Source organism: Olea europaea, chromosome 5 (genome assembly GCF_002742605.1).
Source record: "Olea europaea var. sylvestris chromosome 5, O_europaea_v1, whole genome shotgun sequence".
Classification (NCBI taxonomy): domain Eukaryota; kingdom Viridiplantae; phylum Streptophyta; class Magnoliopsida; order Lamiales; family Oleaceae; genus Olea; species Olea europaea.
In genome coordinates, this window is record NC_036241.1 from 15,932,041 (window position 1) to 15,951,558 (window position 19,518).

The 19,518-nt window shown below is 32.8% G+C and overlaps 2 protein-coding genes across 2 annotated transcripts in view; one reads left to right on the forward strand and one right to left on the reverse strand.

The window, feature by feature from the left end:
- Window positions 1-7,124: 7,124 nt before the first annotated feature.
- On the forward strand, window positions 7,125-16,508 carry LOC111394312 (salutaridinol 7-O-acetyltransferase-like). The gene is made up of 4 exons (XM_023020061.1): window positions 7,125-7,668; window positions 9,340-9,559; window positions 11,983-12,082; window positions 15,675-16,508. Exons 1-4 carry the CDS (start codon window positions 7,159-7,161, stop codon window positions 16,492-16,494), a joined length of 1,650 nt encoding a protein of 549 aa, XP_022875829.1. The 5' UTR covers window positions 7,125-7,158; the 3' UTR covers window positions 16,495-16,508.
- Window positions 16,509-17,746: 1,238 nt separating this feature from the next.
- LOC111394823 (aspartyl protease AED3-like) overlaps window positions 17,747-19,518 on the reverse strand; it is a 4,713-nt gene continuing 2,941 nt past the window's right edge. Inside the window, exons 2-4 of the mRNA XM_023020834.1 lie at window positions 19,493-19,518; window positions 18,652-19,126; window positions 17,747-18,281 (exon numbers count right to left, since the gene is read on the reverse strand). Coding sequence (XP_022876602.1) covers window positions 17,926-18,281; window positions 18,652-19,126; window positions 19,493-19,518 — 857 coding nt within the window. The 3' untranslated portion in view covers window positions 17,747-17,925. The remainder of the gene's footprint in view (window positions 18,282-18,651; window positions 19,127-19,492) is intronic.

The following is a 19,518-nucleotide window of genomic DNA, read 5'->3' on the forward strand; positions in this document are numbered from 1 at the left end:
TGTTTACATAATGGAAAACTTTACAATTGTTACATATTTATTACCACAGGTGTACAAATAATTCTGCCAAATATTGACCTTCCTCTGGGTCGACGAATATTCGCATGAATTACGTATACACAACCTTCATAACATTTTAAATAAATTACTTTAGTCAAGAGACATTACTTTGGTAACTTGTTGTTTCAACTAATTTGTTTTAGAAATTAGTAATTCAAAATAAACAAAAAGTATCAAGATTTGAATTGATTGCCACTTTATAATAATAATAATAATAATAATATTAATAATAATAATAACAATAAAATTATTATTATTATTATTATTATTATTATTATTATTATTATTATTATTATTATTATTTATTGTTTTGAACTTAAAAAAAATAGTAGATAGGCGCTCCAATGCCTATAATGCAGTGCCCAGCAGAAACTAGGCATTGTGTGGCTCAATGCTGGGAACTACAGGTACCATATCGTAGCGCTGCAGCACCGTGTGCTGTACTATCGAAAAAGTTGCCTTAAATCCAAAATTTAGATATTTAGGGTTTGAAATCCACATCGGAAAAATTTTATATAAACCCTAATTATGAATTTCATCCTTAAAATTCTTTCTTGAATATTTCTGAATTTTTAAATTTATGGCTGAAAATTCATATTCTAAATTAAAATATTCCAGAACTTAATATATGAATTTTAACCACAATATTCTTCCTTTAATCTTAATAGTTTAACATGTAGTTGGCTCTGATACCACTTGTTGAAATTTTATGAAACTTTAAATCTTAATAAACATGAAAACCTAATTACTTTACTAAGATAATTCATGTCAAATGACTAAGAAATTAATGCAAATTATACCTTGATCCATTGATTTGTCCCTCAAATAATCAATCTTGAATTATAACTTTGAATCTTGTCTTCCAGATCTTTAATCTTATTTTTTATCATGAATTCTTGAATCCTTCTTCTTGATTATTGATTGTAGATTACTTGTTCTTGATTGTGGGTTTTGAATCTTTCTCTTCAATATTCTTTCTCTATAATTTTTGCATTGATGGGATGATACAAAAAATGAAAAGTTGCATATGAATTGAGGACCATAACACTATATATAGACCCTATTTGGTGGGGATTAAAATAAAATTTTTAGCAGATTTTGATAGAAGTTGATGAAATATGTTGTTAAAAAGTCGTGGGACTTACAAAATAAGTGGTTCAAATTTATTTTTGACTTTGATTTAGATTAAAATATAGATTTTAATCAGTACCAAAAAGGGGGATAGTTTCCATATGTATTTTGCTCATCATAAAATACAATTCTAAAATAATCCGGTCTCTACACATATAATCCGATCCAAACTTTATTTAGATGCCCTAAACCCAATTACTTAATTCTTTATTAGATCACTTAAATTTTGGGCTTAACTTTACAATAGATTTTATACACAATTAATTACACATATCGGCCCACATGGCAAATTAATAATTTCCTAGCAAAAAGTCCCTCTCAATCTGGGATTTGGTTTCCGTTGGAGATCACAAAAAAATTTTCGTACTAGGAATATATAAAAGGTGCTTATGTTTGGTTAATTATAAAAAGACACAACAGAAGAGATATATACATATTTTTCTTCAAGGATAAAACCATTAACCTTAAAACCTTATCTCCCCCGCAAACTTTACATCCTCAAGAATTCGGACATTTTTCCGTTTCGAAAATTGACTTTGTAGTGGGATCCTAAAATTTGTAACTCATTGACCTCTTCGAGTATCAAATGAATTAATAACTAATAGTTTTGGCCCATAAGGCCTTGCCTCAACTGAACAATCCCAAATGTGCAAATGTTTCAAACTAAGCTTTTCGCCTGTCCAAAGTTCCTAAGGAGTTTTGACAGTTGCTTTATTTGACACTCTATTGAGAATTTAAGCTGCATTTAATGCTTCAACCTAGAGAGATTTTGGTGTAGTGTGGGACGATTCCACATTCCTCTAAGAATTTAGCAAAAGACCTTAGACTTTGTTCTCTTGATCCGTCATATCTATCACGGTATTCACCACTATGGTAAAATCTAACTTGTTTAATTATTTTGCTGAGTTTATTTTCAACCTTAATCTTATAAACCATGAACATGTCCAGTGTTTGGAATTTCTCATAGATGAGATATATGTAGCTATAGTGAGAAAATTTCATTTATGAATATAATAAATTATTGTTGATTATTCGAAAAAGCCAAAGAAAATGGCCCACAGATATTTGTATAAATTAGTTCTAAGATGTCCGGAATTCTATTGGCTCCTAATCTCCTTATATTTTGTTTATTTCCCTTTAATGTGATTAACATAAATACTTGAGTCTGAAAAATCAAGAGAATCAAAAATTTCCTCTAAGACAAGATTTTTCATTCTCTTTTGAGAGATGCGACATAATTGTAATGTCATAATGAAGCGGAATTCTCATTGGTCAATTTATGTTTAATATCACATGAATTTTCATGCAAGGTTTCTTTATAAGAGGCAACAGTATTAAGTTGATATAGGTTATCATAATTGGATAAAGGACTGGTACCATGATATTTGAATTAAGAAAATAACCGAACTTACCACTTTCAATTGAACAAAAGTAACCGAATTTATTCAATATAGAAACCGAAACCAAATTTTGCCTAAAAAGACGATACCTCAAATGTCTCTTTCAAATTCAAATAATAAATATTCTTTAATAATAACTTAAAAGTCCTTATGGCCTCAACTTTAACTAATTTGCCATCGTCCCACATAAATGAATCTTTCAGCATCAATTGGCTTTTTGACGATTTAGACAATCTCGCATAAACACACTTATATAAGTAGTGACAACAAAATTTATCCACCAAATGTGTCTTGGTATTCAATCTAAATTAACCGCAGAACAAACCAAAGTGAGAAGTATACTTTCTTTACACGCCAAACGTGGTACTTAGTAGAATCTCTATTCATATGTCCCAAATTTTTACAAAAATAACAGCTAGATGATTTATACTTTTCAAGTGTTTGCTGTTTCCTTTGAACCGAACCGAATGTAACTTTCTTATTCTTTAACTTGTCCTTAGAAGTACTTGTCAAGTGAGTACTTCCAATTCTCTCTTACTTTAGACTTTCTTCTTCTTGCACACAGTATGAATGAGCTCATCAAGAATCCACTGTCCCTTTTACAGTTGGAATTGACCTTAAATTAATCAAATTGTGCAGAAGGAGAAATAAAAAATATATGCATGAATAAGTCATTAGACAACTCATACTTTAATGCCATTAGCTTTGAAGTAAGATGAGACACATTCATGATGTACTCTCGTATTTTTTTAGCCTTATACTTTAGTGAAACCATCTTTGTCAGAAGCATACTAGTTTCTGCCTTATCGTTTTTTTCACAAAGCATTTTGAAATATTTTTTTAAAAAAGTTCTTAGCAGTTACCTTATTGGACATATCGCCCATAAATGTTACTGAAACTTTTCGCTTCAGGATCATACGACTTATGCAGTTTGAACAATCCCACTTACTCGAGTCCCGTTTTATTAGCGGAACTCTTATCCGTAAGAGTAATGGATTGTTCGGTCCTTAAAGCAAAGTTTAGACCCATCTCGCCAAGAATGATACAAATGTTCTCTTTTCAGCCCTTAAACTTTGGTTTAAGCACAAGAATTGAATTGATAATGACAAATATTGTAGAAGTAGATAGATTAACTGAATAGAGAACATAAACCTAAATAATATGTTCACATGGAAATCCATATTGGTTAGTCAATAATTTTAAATAATGGTGAGCCCCATCACAAGAGGCCTAGCACAAAATTGATATTTAATCTTAGACAGAAATATCAACTTGTAAGTGGTATTCTTGGTGTAGTAATCAAATGTTGACAATAAATCCGATCAAACATCAACTCTATCTTTAAACAGATTCAATGTTTGCATAATGGCAAATTTTACAATTGTCATATATTTATTACCACAGGTGTGCAAATAATTCTACCAAATATTGACCTTCCTTTGGGCCGACGAATATTCACATGAATTACGTACACACAACCTTCCTAACATTTTAAACAAATTACTTTTGTCAAGAGACGTTACTTTGGTAACTTGTTGTTTCAACTAATCTATTTTAGAAAATTAGTAATTCAAAATAAACATAAAGTATCAAGATTTGAATTGATTGCCCCATTATATTATTATTATTATTATTATTATTATTATTATTATTATTATTATTATTATTATTATTATTATTATTATTATTATTATTATTATTTCTTCTTGTTTTGAATTTAAAAAAAGTAGATAGGCGCTACAGCACCTACAATGCAGTGCCCAGCAAAAATTAGGCGTTGTGTGGCTCAATGCTGGACACTGCAAGTACCATATCATAGCGCTGTAGCACCGTGTGCTGTATTGTCAAAAAAATTACCTTAAAACCCAAAATTTAAATATCTAGGGTTTGAAATTCACATCTGAAAAATTTTATATAAACCCTAATTATGAATTTCAACCCTAAAATTCTTTCTTGAATAATCTGAATTTCGAAATTTATGGCTAAAAATTCATATTCTAAATTAAAATATTTCAGAACTTAATATATGAATTTTAACCACAAAATTATTCCCTTAATCCTAATAGTTTAACATGGAGTTGGCTCTGATACCACTTTTTGAAATTTTATGAAATTTTAAATCTTAATAAACATGAAAACCTAATTACTTTACTAAGATCATTCATGTCAAATCACTAAGAAAATTAATTAATGTGAAATATACCTTGATCCATTGATTTGTCCCTCGAATGATAAATCTTGAATTATGCCCTCGTTTGAGCCACATTATTGTTAAAATGAGAATGAAAAATATAGCCGTTATGGGTCACACGCAAGAGATAAAAAGTCAAATATGGTGGCTTGAGTGATGGATAACGGTTATATTTTTCATTTTAATGAGGAAATAATGTGGCCCAAATAGGTCCTATAATTTTTAAATCTTGTCTTCCAAACCTTTAATCTTGATTTTTATCATGAATTATTGAATTCTTTTTCTTGATTCTTGATTGTAGATTGCTTGTTCTTAATTGTGGGTTTCAATATGCTTTCTCTATAATTCTTGTGTTGATGGGATGATACAAAGAATGAAAAGTTGCAAATGAATCGAGGGCCATAACGCTATATAAAGCCCCTGTTTGGTGGGGATTAAAATTAGATTTTTAGTATATTTTGATAGAAGTTGATAAAATACGTAGTTAAAAAGTTGTGAGACTCATAAAATAAGTGGTTAAAATGAATTGTTGACTGTGAATTTGATTAAAATCTAAATTTTAATCAGTACCAAACAGGGCATAGTTTTCATATGTATTTTGCCCATCATAAAATACAATTATAAAGGAATTCGGTCTCTATACATATAATCTGATCCAAACTTTATTTAGATGCTCTAAACCCAATTACTTAATTCTTCATCGGGTCGCTTAAATTTTGGGCTTAACTTCAAAATAGACTTTATATACAATTAATTATACATGTCAGCCCACATGGTAAATTAATAATTTCTCAGCAAAAAGTGCCTCTCAATCTGGAATTTGGTTTCTGTTGGAGATCACAATAAAATTTTCGTACTAGGAATATATAAAGTGTGCTTATGTTTGGTTAATTATAAAATGACATTTAACGTATGGAGAAATAGAAGGGAGATGGGTTTTTATAATCTTCCTCAAGTTCAAACTTATCGAAAATAATTTTTTCTCAAGCGGAAACTTCTAATTAATTACAAGCTACAAAAAAAGTCAATTATTGATTTATTAAATCTCGCTCTATCAATAATTAATTATGTAACCAAAAATATAATAATTAAAACCTATTCACTTTAATCTTTCAACTTTTCAAAATATAATTAACTTTGGTACAAATAAAAAGAAGTATGGAACTAAATTCTAATTTTCACTTTGGCCATCTCAAAATTATCAAAAGGTACCCAAATTAAATATTTTCTTCTAGTGATCCTTCCCATCATTAAACAATACTAATTTATCACCCTCTCTCTCATCTAAAAAATATATATATTTTTCACTATTTACAATCTATTCCTAGAACTTTTCATTTATAGCTCAAATCTCGCGTTCAGGCTTATAAAGCCAGTTTCCATTCACAAGATATCACAGCAACATTCTCAACAATAAAAATAATTATTCTTAAAACTTTTTCAGAATTATACTTTAATACTCAACTTTCTATGAATCGTTAAATTGAATCATACTCGATTTTTCTCAAATCATACTATCTGGTCTTATAGCTTGGTCCATCAGTTATCACGAATGTTCGTATAAATCCAATTAACTATTTAAAAAAAATAAATTGACTTTCGTAATGACTAAACAGACAAAACTATCAATTGACTAACTAATTGTAAGCGAGAAAATTTATAAAACTTTGGGGTTCTACAACCAATACCGTTAAAACATTTTCGCCTTCGAAATTTACCTTTGATTAATGAGATGTCTTGGGTACTTGACTTTCATCTCACCGTCCTTTTTTAAGTTGACTTTTTCACTCCATGGTTATGCACCATAATAGTGCGAGTAAAGGAATTTTCCTATTCCTCATTACATGAATCTTTCTATCTAAATTAGTGTTAATTCCATTTTCGAAGCTCTCATATTCAATTAAATATCATTTTGAACATTTCATCGTGTTCTTTGTATATAATTTAATAATGTAAAATTTTAATGAACACTCGAGTCGTACTGGTGTCTCATAGTTGACCATATGGTTAGGGAGGACATTAAATTTTTTAACTTTTTGGTCCTCAATCCAACTTTTCAATTTCACTCAATTAAGTCCCATAATAAATCATAATTTCTAATTTCGTCCCTCAATAATATATTTAAAATCAAGACTTTCCTCCTATTTTTTGATTAAAAATAAATTTTAATAAGTAAAAAATTTGCGAGGTGTCGCACTGCGATGATGGAACCACCAAGTGTTGTATACTTTTTGAATATTGGCATGACACGTTCACAGACTCAAGAATTGTTGCCATATAACATTAGGAAAATGCACTTGACATGACAAGTGTTGTTTGGGTGCATAAGAAGGCCATGGATCCAGGTTTGAACTTTCTTCTCAAACCACATTGACAATGGAAATTGAGATTATATCAAGAGAGAACATTAAGCCCTCTTCACCAACATTTCTTCACCTCAGAACCTTCAAGTTTTCCTTGCTAGATCAGATCATTCCACCCTATTTTCATCCCGTTGTCCTCTATTTTCTTCCGGATTCTGCAGCTTCGAGTGATGCCAAGGGATTGCTTTCCCAGAGAACTCTTGTTCTGAAGAAATCCCTTTCTCTGATTTTAACTCGCTTCTACCCATTTGCAGGGATCATCGGAGACAGTTTCTCTGTCGACTGTAATGATGGAGCAGTCCCTTTTGTGGTGGCCAAAGTTAAAGGTCAGTTATCAGATTTTCTCAGAAACCCTGATCTGGATTTGGTTCAAAACTTCCTTCCAAACGAATTGAGTTGGACTCCGTCGGGAACCAATATTTTGATGATACAAGCAAACCATTTTGATTGTGGTGGAATGGTCAACCGCGTAATTGTTTCCCACGCAGTAGCGGGTGGAATAACTTTATGCTCATTTCTTAAAGCTTAGGCAACAACTGCAGTTGAAGCTCTTGTAAGTGTTATGATCTAAGTCCAATCAATTTTAAACTTAAATACTTTTATATATAATTAATACAATTTAATGGCACGTCTATTATTTAATTAATAGATAATTAAATTAAATAATAGAGTCCGTATATTCAAATCTTCGAAATTTGTTAATCACAAGGAGTTGTAATTGTGATATACAATTACATATAATTGAATCTTAAATCGTCCGTAATCGTAAGTAATAACGAGATACGAATATCGTTATTACGAATAAATCATCACGTGTGGTATTTCTTACTTGTGAAGTAAGTAGCTGATTTCACAAATTAAAGTGTGATGACACTTAAATGAACACGCGGATGTTTTGTTATATAACAAAACATTGGAGACCCACCGAGAGATTCCACATGGATAACTATCTGAGTGTCAGTGGTTAATCTCTAACGTTCGGTGGTGGAATTGGTCCTTTGACTTGAGGTCGTCATGGTACCTTATATGAGGACAGTCATATTTTGGCGGTATTGGATGTTGCTCTGCCAAGGGCTGCTAATACGACATCGTTCGGGTATGTCTAGAATCATATGAAGTTGTGAATGATCAATAGAGGATTCGTCACTATTAGATAGTAAGAGATTATGATCTGCGTTTCATTCAATTAAGTCGATAACAAAATTCTTGACCAAGGTGTACTCATAAGTCGAAAAGGAGTTTTCGACTTGACTTAATAGTGGAGTGAAAAATATGATCGATAATCGAGATTGACACACTTCCATATCTCGTAATTGATCAGATCATATTGACGAAGGGATTATACTTTCACGGTGAACGAACGAGTTTGGTTTTGTCATACCACGTGACATTTTCCGTCACATGTATTGCCGTGACGCATTGTTAGATGTCAATCTGGGACAACGAGTGTGAATTGGTGATAAATTTAAAAGGATGTTTTAATTTATCGATTTTGATTAGATCAAAATAATATTTCACGTCGTTAGATATCGCGATCGGGAACCTGATGGGTCACACACAAAAGAAGAACTGGAAGATTGTGATTTGTCAATTAATTAATTTAACAAGTGTTGGATAAATTAATTAATTTGATTGCATATTTATAGGCCCGAATTGATTAATTGGATTAACTAGTTCACGGACCGAATTTAATTAAAGGGGTTAACTAAATATTGGACCGGGTCAGGCCAAGCCCATTTGGGCTTATATAAATATGACTGTGGTTTTCAAATTCAAGTGAGATTTTATTATTTTTGTTAGTACAAGAAAAAACCCTAAGACTATAATCTTGTTCTCTGTGTGGATCACCGTTGGAGCCTGGACGATTGGCCAGTTTTGGGAGACAGATCCAAGTTACTGGAACAAAGATAAGGCAAAGGAGTTTGCAGATCGTGAAAAGATATCACTTTTATCACAATTCATATCTAAACACAAAAATGAATTCTGACGGGAATCGAAATATGTTTTAATTTTTCGCTGCGCATGTTAAGTAGATTCCCAATAGTGATATCAGAGCCTACTTTTTGTTTGTTAGAAATTATTTTTAATTTTTGGGAACAATCAAAAGTTGATTGCTGTTTTTGTTTTCGAATCTAGCAATTAGAAATTTATTTTCATCTTCAAAATTTGTTTTGAATTAGAAAATAATTTTTAGGCGAAAAAAATAATAATTGTGCAAGGCGGTGCAGCCGACAGCAAGTGTTGCCACCGGCAGGGGAGGCGGTGCAGCCAGCAGCAAGTGTTGTCGCTCGCTGCCATGGGCAGCGACGAGCGCCGTTGCTATATTTCCAGCAGCGAGGCTGTTGCTGTCGAACGACAGCAGCAGCTCCTGCTACACGCGACAGGAAGCTCGCAAAGGCGACTCCCTGCCGCAAGTTAGTTAACAGGCGCCGGCATCACTGTCGACGCCGAGGGGAGGGAGGAGAACTAAATAAATAAATAAGGAAAAGGAATTGGTCTCCTAGGGTTTCAGCAATTGGGTGAGAGAGATGTGTAGGCGGGAGGTCTTGTGCAATTTATGAAATTGTGAGCCCCTACTTGCAATTAAGTCTCCAGGGTCATTTTGCAAATTTTAATGGAGGGCTTGTCATGCAATTTTCAAAATTGAGGGACTTGCTTTTAATTTCATTCTCGGGTCAACTTGCAATTTTCAAAAGTGGTTTTGAATATAAATAGTAAATGGTTTTAAAGTTGGGTTTTTAATTGGGTTTGACCCATATTTAATAATTTGGGCCAAAGTGAGATTTTATTTAAAATTGATGACTTTCAATATTTTCGTTAAAATATGATTTTAACTTAAAAATTAAACTTTGACCCCTAAGTTGAATTTTATTTTATTTAGGAATGTTATCCTGGATTAAAATAGTAATTCAATTTAAATTAGAGTTGGACTCTAATTTAATACATAATTAAAATATGATTTTAATTAATTACTCACCCGAATATATTTTAGAAATTAGAATTGTATTCTAATTTGACATTTAATTAAAATTTGATTTTAATTAAATTGTCTTACCCTAAATTTTATTTTCCCCCTTAAAAATTAGAGTTGGACTCTAATACATTGTTAATTAAAATTTGATTTTAATTAAATAAGTTTGCCCTGAGATCTTGGAATTAGAGTTAGACTCTAATTTTACTTTTTGATTAAAAATTGATTTTAATTAAATTCAACCGCCTTAGATTTTGAAATTAGAGTTGGACTCTAATTTAAAATTTAATTAAAATTTGATTTTAATTAAATAATCTCGCCCTATAATTGTGGAATCAGAGTTGGACTCTAATTTGATATTTAATTAGAATTTGATTTTAATTAAATATACCCGCTAATTAAATTAATTAATTAATATGATTAATTAATTATTTAATTGTTCCTATCCATTTGTCTAAAAGAGTTTAGACGATTTTAATTGCTAGAAACTTAAAACATGTTTGCATATAATATTAGATATTGTATAGGCATGCATTTATGTGATGAATGTATTATTAGTGGACGATTATGGATTCGACCACGTGGATATGTTACATGGTTTATTTTATTCTTGTCATGTTTTGGGCTCGCGAGCTCGTTATTATTGTTATTATTATGGGCCTGCGAGCTCTTAATTATTTTGGACCCGTGAGTCCATTATTATTATTATTACTATGGGCCTGCGAATCTAATTTCATTTAGGCCTGCGTGCCAACTAGTATAGGATACAAATTGCAGCTGGACTAATTGAAGAAACAAGAAGAAGAGGAGACTATGAAAATGGTGCATTGATACTGTTCAATGCTATACCCCATAGGAATTGACCAACTAGTTTCCTTATGACTCGGGAAGACTAGATAGTAAAATTTCATAATCATCCACACTACTATATTACGTTATATATATTTATTTGCATGATAGATGTATAATAAAATATATATTATTATTACGATGAGACCTTTGAATGCAAAATCCCTCCATAAAATATTAAGTCACATTTATAATAATCTTCCACCATTATAGTGAAAAATCAGAGTCCCAAATCGTCTCAACTTGTTGAGTACACTCAAGGCTGGTCTATTAGGGATATGTTTGACACTATAAAATATTTGATATTTCTGAATGACAGGTTTGACTTAACTAAAATTTATCTTTTGTTGAATACACTCAAGGAGATAAATTTTAGAGGCATGTTAAGCTAACACATAAGATGTGTGAAAACAAAGAGTTGTCAGCTTAATGATTTGGGAGTTGTATGAAGATACAATTAATAATTGTATCAACCCAAAAGTTATATTAAGGTTTGTTGAGTACAATCAAGGTCTTAATATAATTGATGGGATCCTAGCTTACTGAGAGTCAAGTATGGACTCCATAAATTTATGTGAGAGGTTCATAAATTTTAGTTGAACAGTGGGAGTATAATTAATTTAATAAAAGTCCATATTAAATTAATTGATGCATTTTATATATTATTCATTTTCTTTTGGTCATTTACATTGAATCTTAAGTAACCATATATTTTAAATGGCATACTAGATGCCAACAACCAAACCAGATTTTCTTAATTGACACCGCAATTTGAGAATTATTCTCATACATGAGAAAATTGGTCACATCCTTGAGTATCCCTTTCCAGAGACACCTGCTGATGACTCGATTAAGGAAGAGGTAGCTACTGTAATAAACACAGTGATGACGATAGTACTGCAACATGTGTGATGTTTGCATTATGTCACCTGAGTTACAAAAGCAACTTAAGAGTATAGATGTTGATGCATGATTTTTCATTTCAAAGAGTTGTATGATAATAATCATGTGTGGAAGGATGCGAGACTTTCAAGAAACTATACCGATGCAAAATGACAGAGCGATCTTTAGTCAGTGCTAAGGTACTGAAGGTGATTGACGTTGAGAAGTGTCTCAAGTATGTTCAATCATGAACCATGAACTAAGTATTGACTTTGTTATGCAATCTCTGTCGAAAAGAGCTATTCGCAACTAATTATGAATTATGATATGAATAAGCTCGAATGCATATTCATTAAGTTGCTTAACATGTTTAGGATTGTTATGCTTAATAACAAAGTTAGAAGTTGGCAAGCCATTGATTCCTCTAAGGGTATTAAAATGAAGTCTAAAGGGGCTTTGGGAAAGCACCCAATATGATTAAAACAGTCTAAGCGAAGGACAATACCAAATCTAATGACCCTTAATTTTATTATAGAATGAAAGGTCATTGAAGGAATATTGTGTGGGTTACGTCTACTTCACGAGTCTCTTAATTATTTGATACAAGATGTAGATCTCATATTTATACAAATATAAAGAAACTAAATAGAACTAGACCACTGCAAGTGGGAGAAGTTAATCTATACGTTGAAGATGAGCAACGGTTACTGCATTGCCTGTAGGAGCATACTTTTTGTCATTGCCTTTTGGTTTAGTATTGGAATTAGAGAAATGTCGCTTTGTACCCACCATAGTTGGAACATTAAAATGAATTTCATGTTTAGACATGAACTATTTTAATATTAAGGACAATTGTTGTTCTTGTTTATCTTGATAAAAATTCTAATGGCTATGGTAAATTACAAAACGACGTTTATATTCTTTAATACTAAGGATTCTATAATGAGTATAGAAATTATAAGGCATAAATGCGAAAATCTAATTATTACCGAAATCTGGCATGGCGGACTTTGTCATATAGATGAAATGCAATTCCAAAGTTACATAAAGATGTATACTTGGAATTAATTGATTTTGACAAGCACAAATTATGCATGTCTGACATAATGACCAAATCTTCTTTTACTTGAAAAGAAAAAAGGTCAACATAATTACTGATCTAATGCATAGTGATGCATATAGACTCATGTCAATTGATATCAGATAATGTTTCTCTTATTTCATCAATGATCATGTATACTTGATGAAACTCAAACATGAAACTCTTGAAAAGTTCAAGGAACTCAAACTAAAAGTAGAGAAGCAAATAGGTAAAGATACCCTCACATTAAGATTCGATCAAGTGAGAGCATCTTAAAAATAAAATCTAGATTATTTAAGAGAGAATGAGATTATCTTGCAGTGGACTCCTCCACATACACTGCAGCATAGTGGTGTATCTAAAAGGAGAAATCATTTACTATTAGATATAGTGCGATTAATAACAAGTCATGCAAATCTCCAAAAATCATTTTGGGATCATGCACTGATTGCAGTATGTAACACACTAAAACATGACAAATCTAAGTTGGTTAACAGAATTCCATACGAGTTATGGAAAGGCAATAGTCCCAATTTATCTCATATGAAAGTTTTGGGCCATAACGCTTATTTGAAGCGCCTTAAATCGGATAAATTTGAGACTAAATTCGATAAATACATATTTGTGGGATATTCAAAGCAGATATTTGAATATAAATTCTATTATTGTGAAGAAAGTCTTCATCTCACGACATATCGTCTTCTTTGAGAAAATGTTTACTCTATGGGAGGATAGTGGGAGCAAAATAGAATATGAAAGAGTTCAAAAGTTCACAAATATAGTTATTCAAGTAGATGAATTCGATTTTGATCTCATATCTGATATGGGACATACTTTTGATCAGGAAGTAGAGACTCATGAAGACATGATAGCTCTATTTAAATCTAGTAGGATCATTCGATCTTGAAGAAGGTGCGAATTCACGATTACTAATCAGGTCTTACTGATCCAGGATAATGAACCCGCTAGTTGCACCAAAATAAAGTCAAGTGTTGACTTAAAAGAGACAGCAAGAGGCCATGAAACTCGAAATGAACTTGACGTATGTGAACAAGGTTTGGACCTTGGTCAAGCCTCCTGATGGAATAAAACATATAAGTTTTTGTAGATAGTTTACAAGGAAAATGTCGATATGGATGGGAATATCCATATATACAAAGCAAGGTTAGCAACAAAGGTTAAGTGTTGACCTTGGTGAAATCTTTCTCCTGTAGCCTTGCTGAAGTCCATTCGGATTTTGCTTACAACAGTTGCATACCATGACTATAGGTTAAGAGAAGTCTCTTGGAGCTAAAATTTTCGATTTGATGAAAAAGTCAAAGTGTTTGATTTTATCAAATTTGAAGACGAATTGTGTGTTTACAAGAAGATAGTGATAGTATTGTCGTATTCCTAATATTATAGAAAACGACATCCCTATATTTCAATCGTTGAAATAATGGTTGTTAAAGGATTTATTTATGAACGATATGGGAGAAGCAAATTGATCTATACAAATATCGTTATTATGGATAGACCATCACGTGTGACATTTCTTACTTGTGAAGTAAGAAGCTGATCTCACAAGTTAAAGTGTGGTGACACTTAAATGAACACGTTAATGTTTTGTTATAGAACAAAATATTGGAGACCCACCGAGAGATTTTACATGGATAACTATCTGAGTGTCAGTGGTTAATCTCTAACGTTCGGTAGTGAAATTGGTCCTTTGACTCGAGGTCGTTATGGTACCTTATATGAGGACAGTCATATTTTGGCGGTGTTGGATGTTGCTCTGCCAAGTGCCGCTAATACGGCATCGTTCGGGTATGTTAAGAATCATATGAAAGTTGTGAATGATCAATAGAGGATTCTTCACTCTTAGATGGGAAGATATTATGATCAGCGTTTCATTCAATTAAGTCGATAACAAAATCCTTCGCCAAGGTGTACTCATAAGTCGAAAAGGAGTTTTCGACTTATATTGACTTAATAGTGGAGTGAAAGATATGATCGATAATCGAGATTGACACATTTCCATATCTCGTAATTGATCGAATCATATTGACGAAGGGATTATACTTTCACGGTAAACAAACGAATTTGGTTTTGTCATACCACGTGACATTTCCTGTCACATGTATTGTCGTGACACATTGCTAGATGTCAATCTGGGACAACGAGTGTGAATTGGTGATAAATTAAAAGGATTTTTAATTTATCGATTTTGATTATATCAAAATAATATTTCACGTCGTTAGGTATCGTGATCAGGAACCTGATGGGTCACACACAAAAGGAGAACTGGAAGATTGTGATTTGTCAATTAATTAATTTAATAAGAGTTGGATAAATTAATTAATTGGGTTGCATATTTATAGGACCGAATTGATTAATTGGATTAATTAGTTCACGGATCGGATTTAATTAAAGGGGTTAATTAAATATTGGACCGGGTCAAGCCAAGCCATTTGGACTTATATAAATATAACTAAGGTTTTCAAATTCAAGAGAGATTTTATTATTTTTGTTAGCACAAGAAAAAACCCTAATACTACAATCTTGTTCTCTGTGTGGATCACCGTTGGAGACTGGACAATTGGACGGTTGTGAGAGACAAATCCAAGTTGTGGGAACAAAGATAAGGCAAAGGAGTTTGCAGATAGTGAAAAGATATCACTTTTATCATAATTTCTATCTAAACACAAAGATGAATCCTGGTGGGAATCAAAATATGTTTTAATTTTTCGCTGCGAATGTTAAGTAGATTCCCAACAGTTCTAACATTTATTGAAGCACAATGTCCCAATTACATTGCTCAGTCTCTCTTTACCCCAAATGATAAAATTCCAGAAGAATCATATTTGTTTTCTAATTTTCATCCATTTCTAATCACGGGGAACTGCGTATTAAAGAGATACGTGTTCGATTCATCAGCCATATCCACTCTAAAAGCGAAATCACCCGGTTTACGTGTTCAAGTCATGACAGCATTCATCTGGAAATGTTTCATGGCTGCTTGTGCAGCTGCAAATAATTTGCCATCTCTAATGGTGCATGCAGTGGACCTGAGAAGTAGAGCTGTGCCACCCTTCTCCGAAAACTGTTTTGGCAACTTCTTATGGATTGCAGCAGTAGCAGCAGCTGAAAGCATGAAACTTACTGGCCATGATCAAGCGAATTTAGTGACAAAAGTGAGGGAATCAATACGACGAATTGATGGCAATTTCGTAAAAATAATGCAGGGTGACGAAGGGTTGATTGGCTACATTAAAAATCTTGAAGAGACTAATGCATTGATTCATGGAGAGGCTAATTGTTTGAATTTCAGTAGTTGGTGCAATTTTGGTGTATGTGATATTGGCTTTGGTTTGGGAAAGCCCATATGGGTTGCAAATTATGTGTCTACGGATTCCTGCGACTCTCCAAAGCTCAACGATGTCATGTTTCTCGACAACAGATATGGCAAGGGCATGGAAGTATATGTGACTCTTCAAGAACAATACGCTGCAGCATTAGACAAAATTGAGGAGCTTCTGCCCCTCATATCAATAAATCCAAGTCCATTGGAATTGCAGCATTTGTAAAAAGTGGCTTTCAATCCGGGGTTCGGTTTCTGTTGGAGATGACAGTAAAATTTTCGTACTGGGAATGAATGAACAAAGGGTGCTTATGTAATGTCATAATTGAAATGAATATTTTTCTCTCTAAATTCTCTCTATTCCATCATTCCTCTTCCTCTTTCTTTTTTAATGTCGTTCATATTTGATTGTATTTTACATCATCCAGTTTTGCCGGAATAATATTTTAAGATAGGTAAATTCAAGCGACTTGTATTGGACCTGAATAAAGTCAGATCGAACTCGATAAAAGAGATAGAATTTCTATGAGAGAGTGACAAGCAAGTGACAGATTACAACTAAAAAAACTAGACTTTGACAGTGACGAATCCAAAATATTGAGTCAACTAGGGTGGCTGCTGACCGTTCATGGTTGCAAAAGTAAAATTATTTATCAATATTTAATTAAATAAAATTAAACAAATTTCGATCAATTTATAAACATATTAAAACATAAAAGTCATATACATTTAAAAATATAATCTAATACAACCCAAAACAATGAGAAAAAAATACATTTTGTAATCTATATGTATGATCAAGTTTCAAATTTTTTACAAATTTAAGCGAAATAAGATGAAATTTATACATAAAGCATGATTAAATGATAAAGACATGCTCTTAGCTTAGACGAAGGTTACGCAAAATTTTAAAAGTAATGACTTTTAGAATTAGAATAATTTCTAATCTCAAAAAAAAAAAAAGGTTTTTCAAACTCTTAAAAGAATAAAAAAATACATAAATTGTCCAAATTTAAATTTTATAAAATAAATTGATAAAACCTAACAATAAAAGTGTATAAATTATGAAGTAACAATTTGAGTCAACAAATTTTTAAAGAAATTATTTCAAAAATGAAAATTAATAATATATAATTGTTTAGTCATTATTTATTGTATTAAAAAATTAAACAAAAAAGTGGAAGTACATAGAATTGATCCCCATACCTCTCACATATAATGTGACCTCTCTGCAATATGAGCTTCATTCCCGTTTGTTGAATGTTAATACAATTATTAGTTAATATTTAGTTATTATTCACAGTTTTAAAAATTAAAAGGAAGAGTGCTGTTGAAAGTATTCGAACCCGTGTTTAATTATAAAGAAAAGCGCTGCCTTTCCAACCACTCAGCACACTCTTCCGTTCGATGTCAACGAATCCGACATAGACGGCCGCACCGACTCATCAAGTGCTGGATCTACCCCAGAACCTTGAGGATTAGTGCAATGCGAGTCCAATTTTTATTTCTTGAAGCATAACATTTATACTTACAAAAAGAAATCATTCCATTTCAAGTGTCAGCATCAATACCGAGGATAAACCTCATAGAAGAAATACAACTAAAACAAAGGCATGAAGAAATTAAAAATCCTAATTCAACCAGATTAAGAAATCAATCAACTGCAGGTTTCACGTGCCACACCAAGCTTGGAATTTGGTGTGTCAATTAGGATTCTGTGGTTCTGCTGTTGAAAACTGGCAATCACATTGAGCACAGAGTTGAAGTTATCCGGCGCGGCTGCCATGGCTAGACAAGAGGTGGTGCCGACAGCGCTGCGAATAATGAACTTGTCCTGTGGCAATGTCATGTTCATTCCTGAGAACATGAAGGTCATGGTTGGCACCGTGATTGGAACCGTGTAGCACGTGTCGAAGCCGCCGAGGGAGGACACAACTGCCTTGCCCATTCGACGTCGGAATTCATCTCGCACTGCGATGTAGGCTGGTTCAACTAGACGGGTGAACACGGTTCCTGGTTACGTAGAAACAAGATTTATGTCACCATCTTAATTTATGAAAACAAAGATAACTATATATAAAATCCATTCAATTCAATTGGACAATGTAGCATTGGCCTGCCCCCTACTCTTTGGCGAAGATAAATAGCATTACTCGAAAAGAATGCACGTGTTCCTTCTCCAATACCTTAAACTTCAGATGAGATGATTGTGGACAAAAACCTAATTTCAAGTCTCGTGAAAAGTGTACATCACAAAGCTTTGACTAAAATGGAAATTCGAACTATTCATGATGGAACATGTTGAGTACATGACCTAATTTTAGTGGCTTAAACTTATAAACGAGATGGTTAACGACTGCATAAAAAGATGGTTAAAGTTTACCAGAATCAATGACTGTCCCTGAACCAGTGTTTGGATCATGTGCAAATGCACTAGGAGGGATCTTCACTAATCCATTGCCAACCTTGATCCCCTCGAGGTTCACATAGTAGAGGGATGATCTTCTTGGGTTTTTCAGCAATTGGGTATATTTGATTCTAATGGGCTGGCTATTGGGCCCCAACCTGAGTGACCCACTAAAGTTTGGAGACTTGTAGCTAGGCAAGCAGTAAGAAAATGTGGACTTGTAGAGATTTTGGGTTTGTGACAATAATGACAATGGGCCTCGGCCCAGGCCCAATAATCCCTGTGCTGGTACGGAGCTGCCGGTGACCTTGCTAACGCAGCCAAATGTGAAGCCGGGGATTGGGTCGGTGGCGAGGGTGATGGTGTCCTGGACCAAACTGGCCGCGATGGAGGAGCTGCCGTAGGTTAGGTTAAAGCCACATGTAGTGCTTTCGCAACTTGGATTCGGTACCTGAACAATTTAATTGAATTAATTAATAAAATGAAACAGTCTGATCAATGTCACGTTGTCTAATACTTACTTTTTAAAAAAGATACAAGAATCAAAATCATATGGACAAAATAAGTAACTTTTAAGTAAATTTGATTCTTTTGAAGAACCAATCATTCTCTAAAATGTAAAAGAAGCCATGATTGTAACCCGTGACTATAGCAGTGGTTCACGGATTTTCTGACCTGCTGTATGCTACAAACCGACAAGTAAAAAAAACACAAATCCATGTCAAAAACTACTTCTACTCCCAACGGCGGCGCGTTGGCGCGTGAAAAATAGTACTGCCAAAAAGCCATAAAAAACTTCTGGTTAATCGGATTATACCTGCTTGCATTGTGTAGCACCGCAAC

Coding starts and splice junctions, on each gene's coding strand:
- LOC111394312 (XM_023020061.1), top strand. CDS start 7,159: ATGGAAATTGAGATTATATCAAGAGAGAACATTAAGCCCTCTTCACCA. Junction 9,560..11,982: donor AAGGCGACTCCCTGCCGCAA/GTTAGTTAACAG, acceptor CATGTGTGGAAG/GATGCGAGACTTTCAAGAAA. Junction 12,083..15,674: donor GACGTTGAGAAGTGTCTCAA/GTATGTTCAATC, acceptor AATGTTAAGTAG/ATTCCCAACAGTTCTAACAT.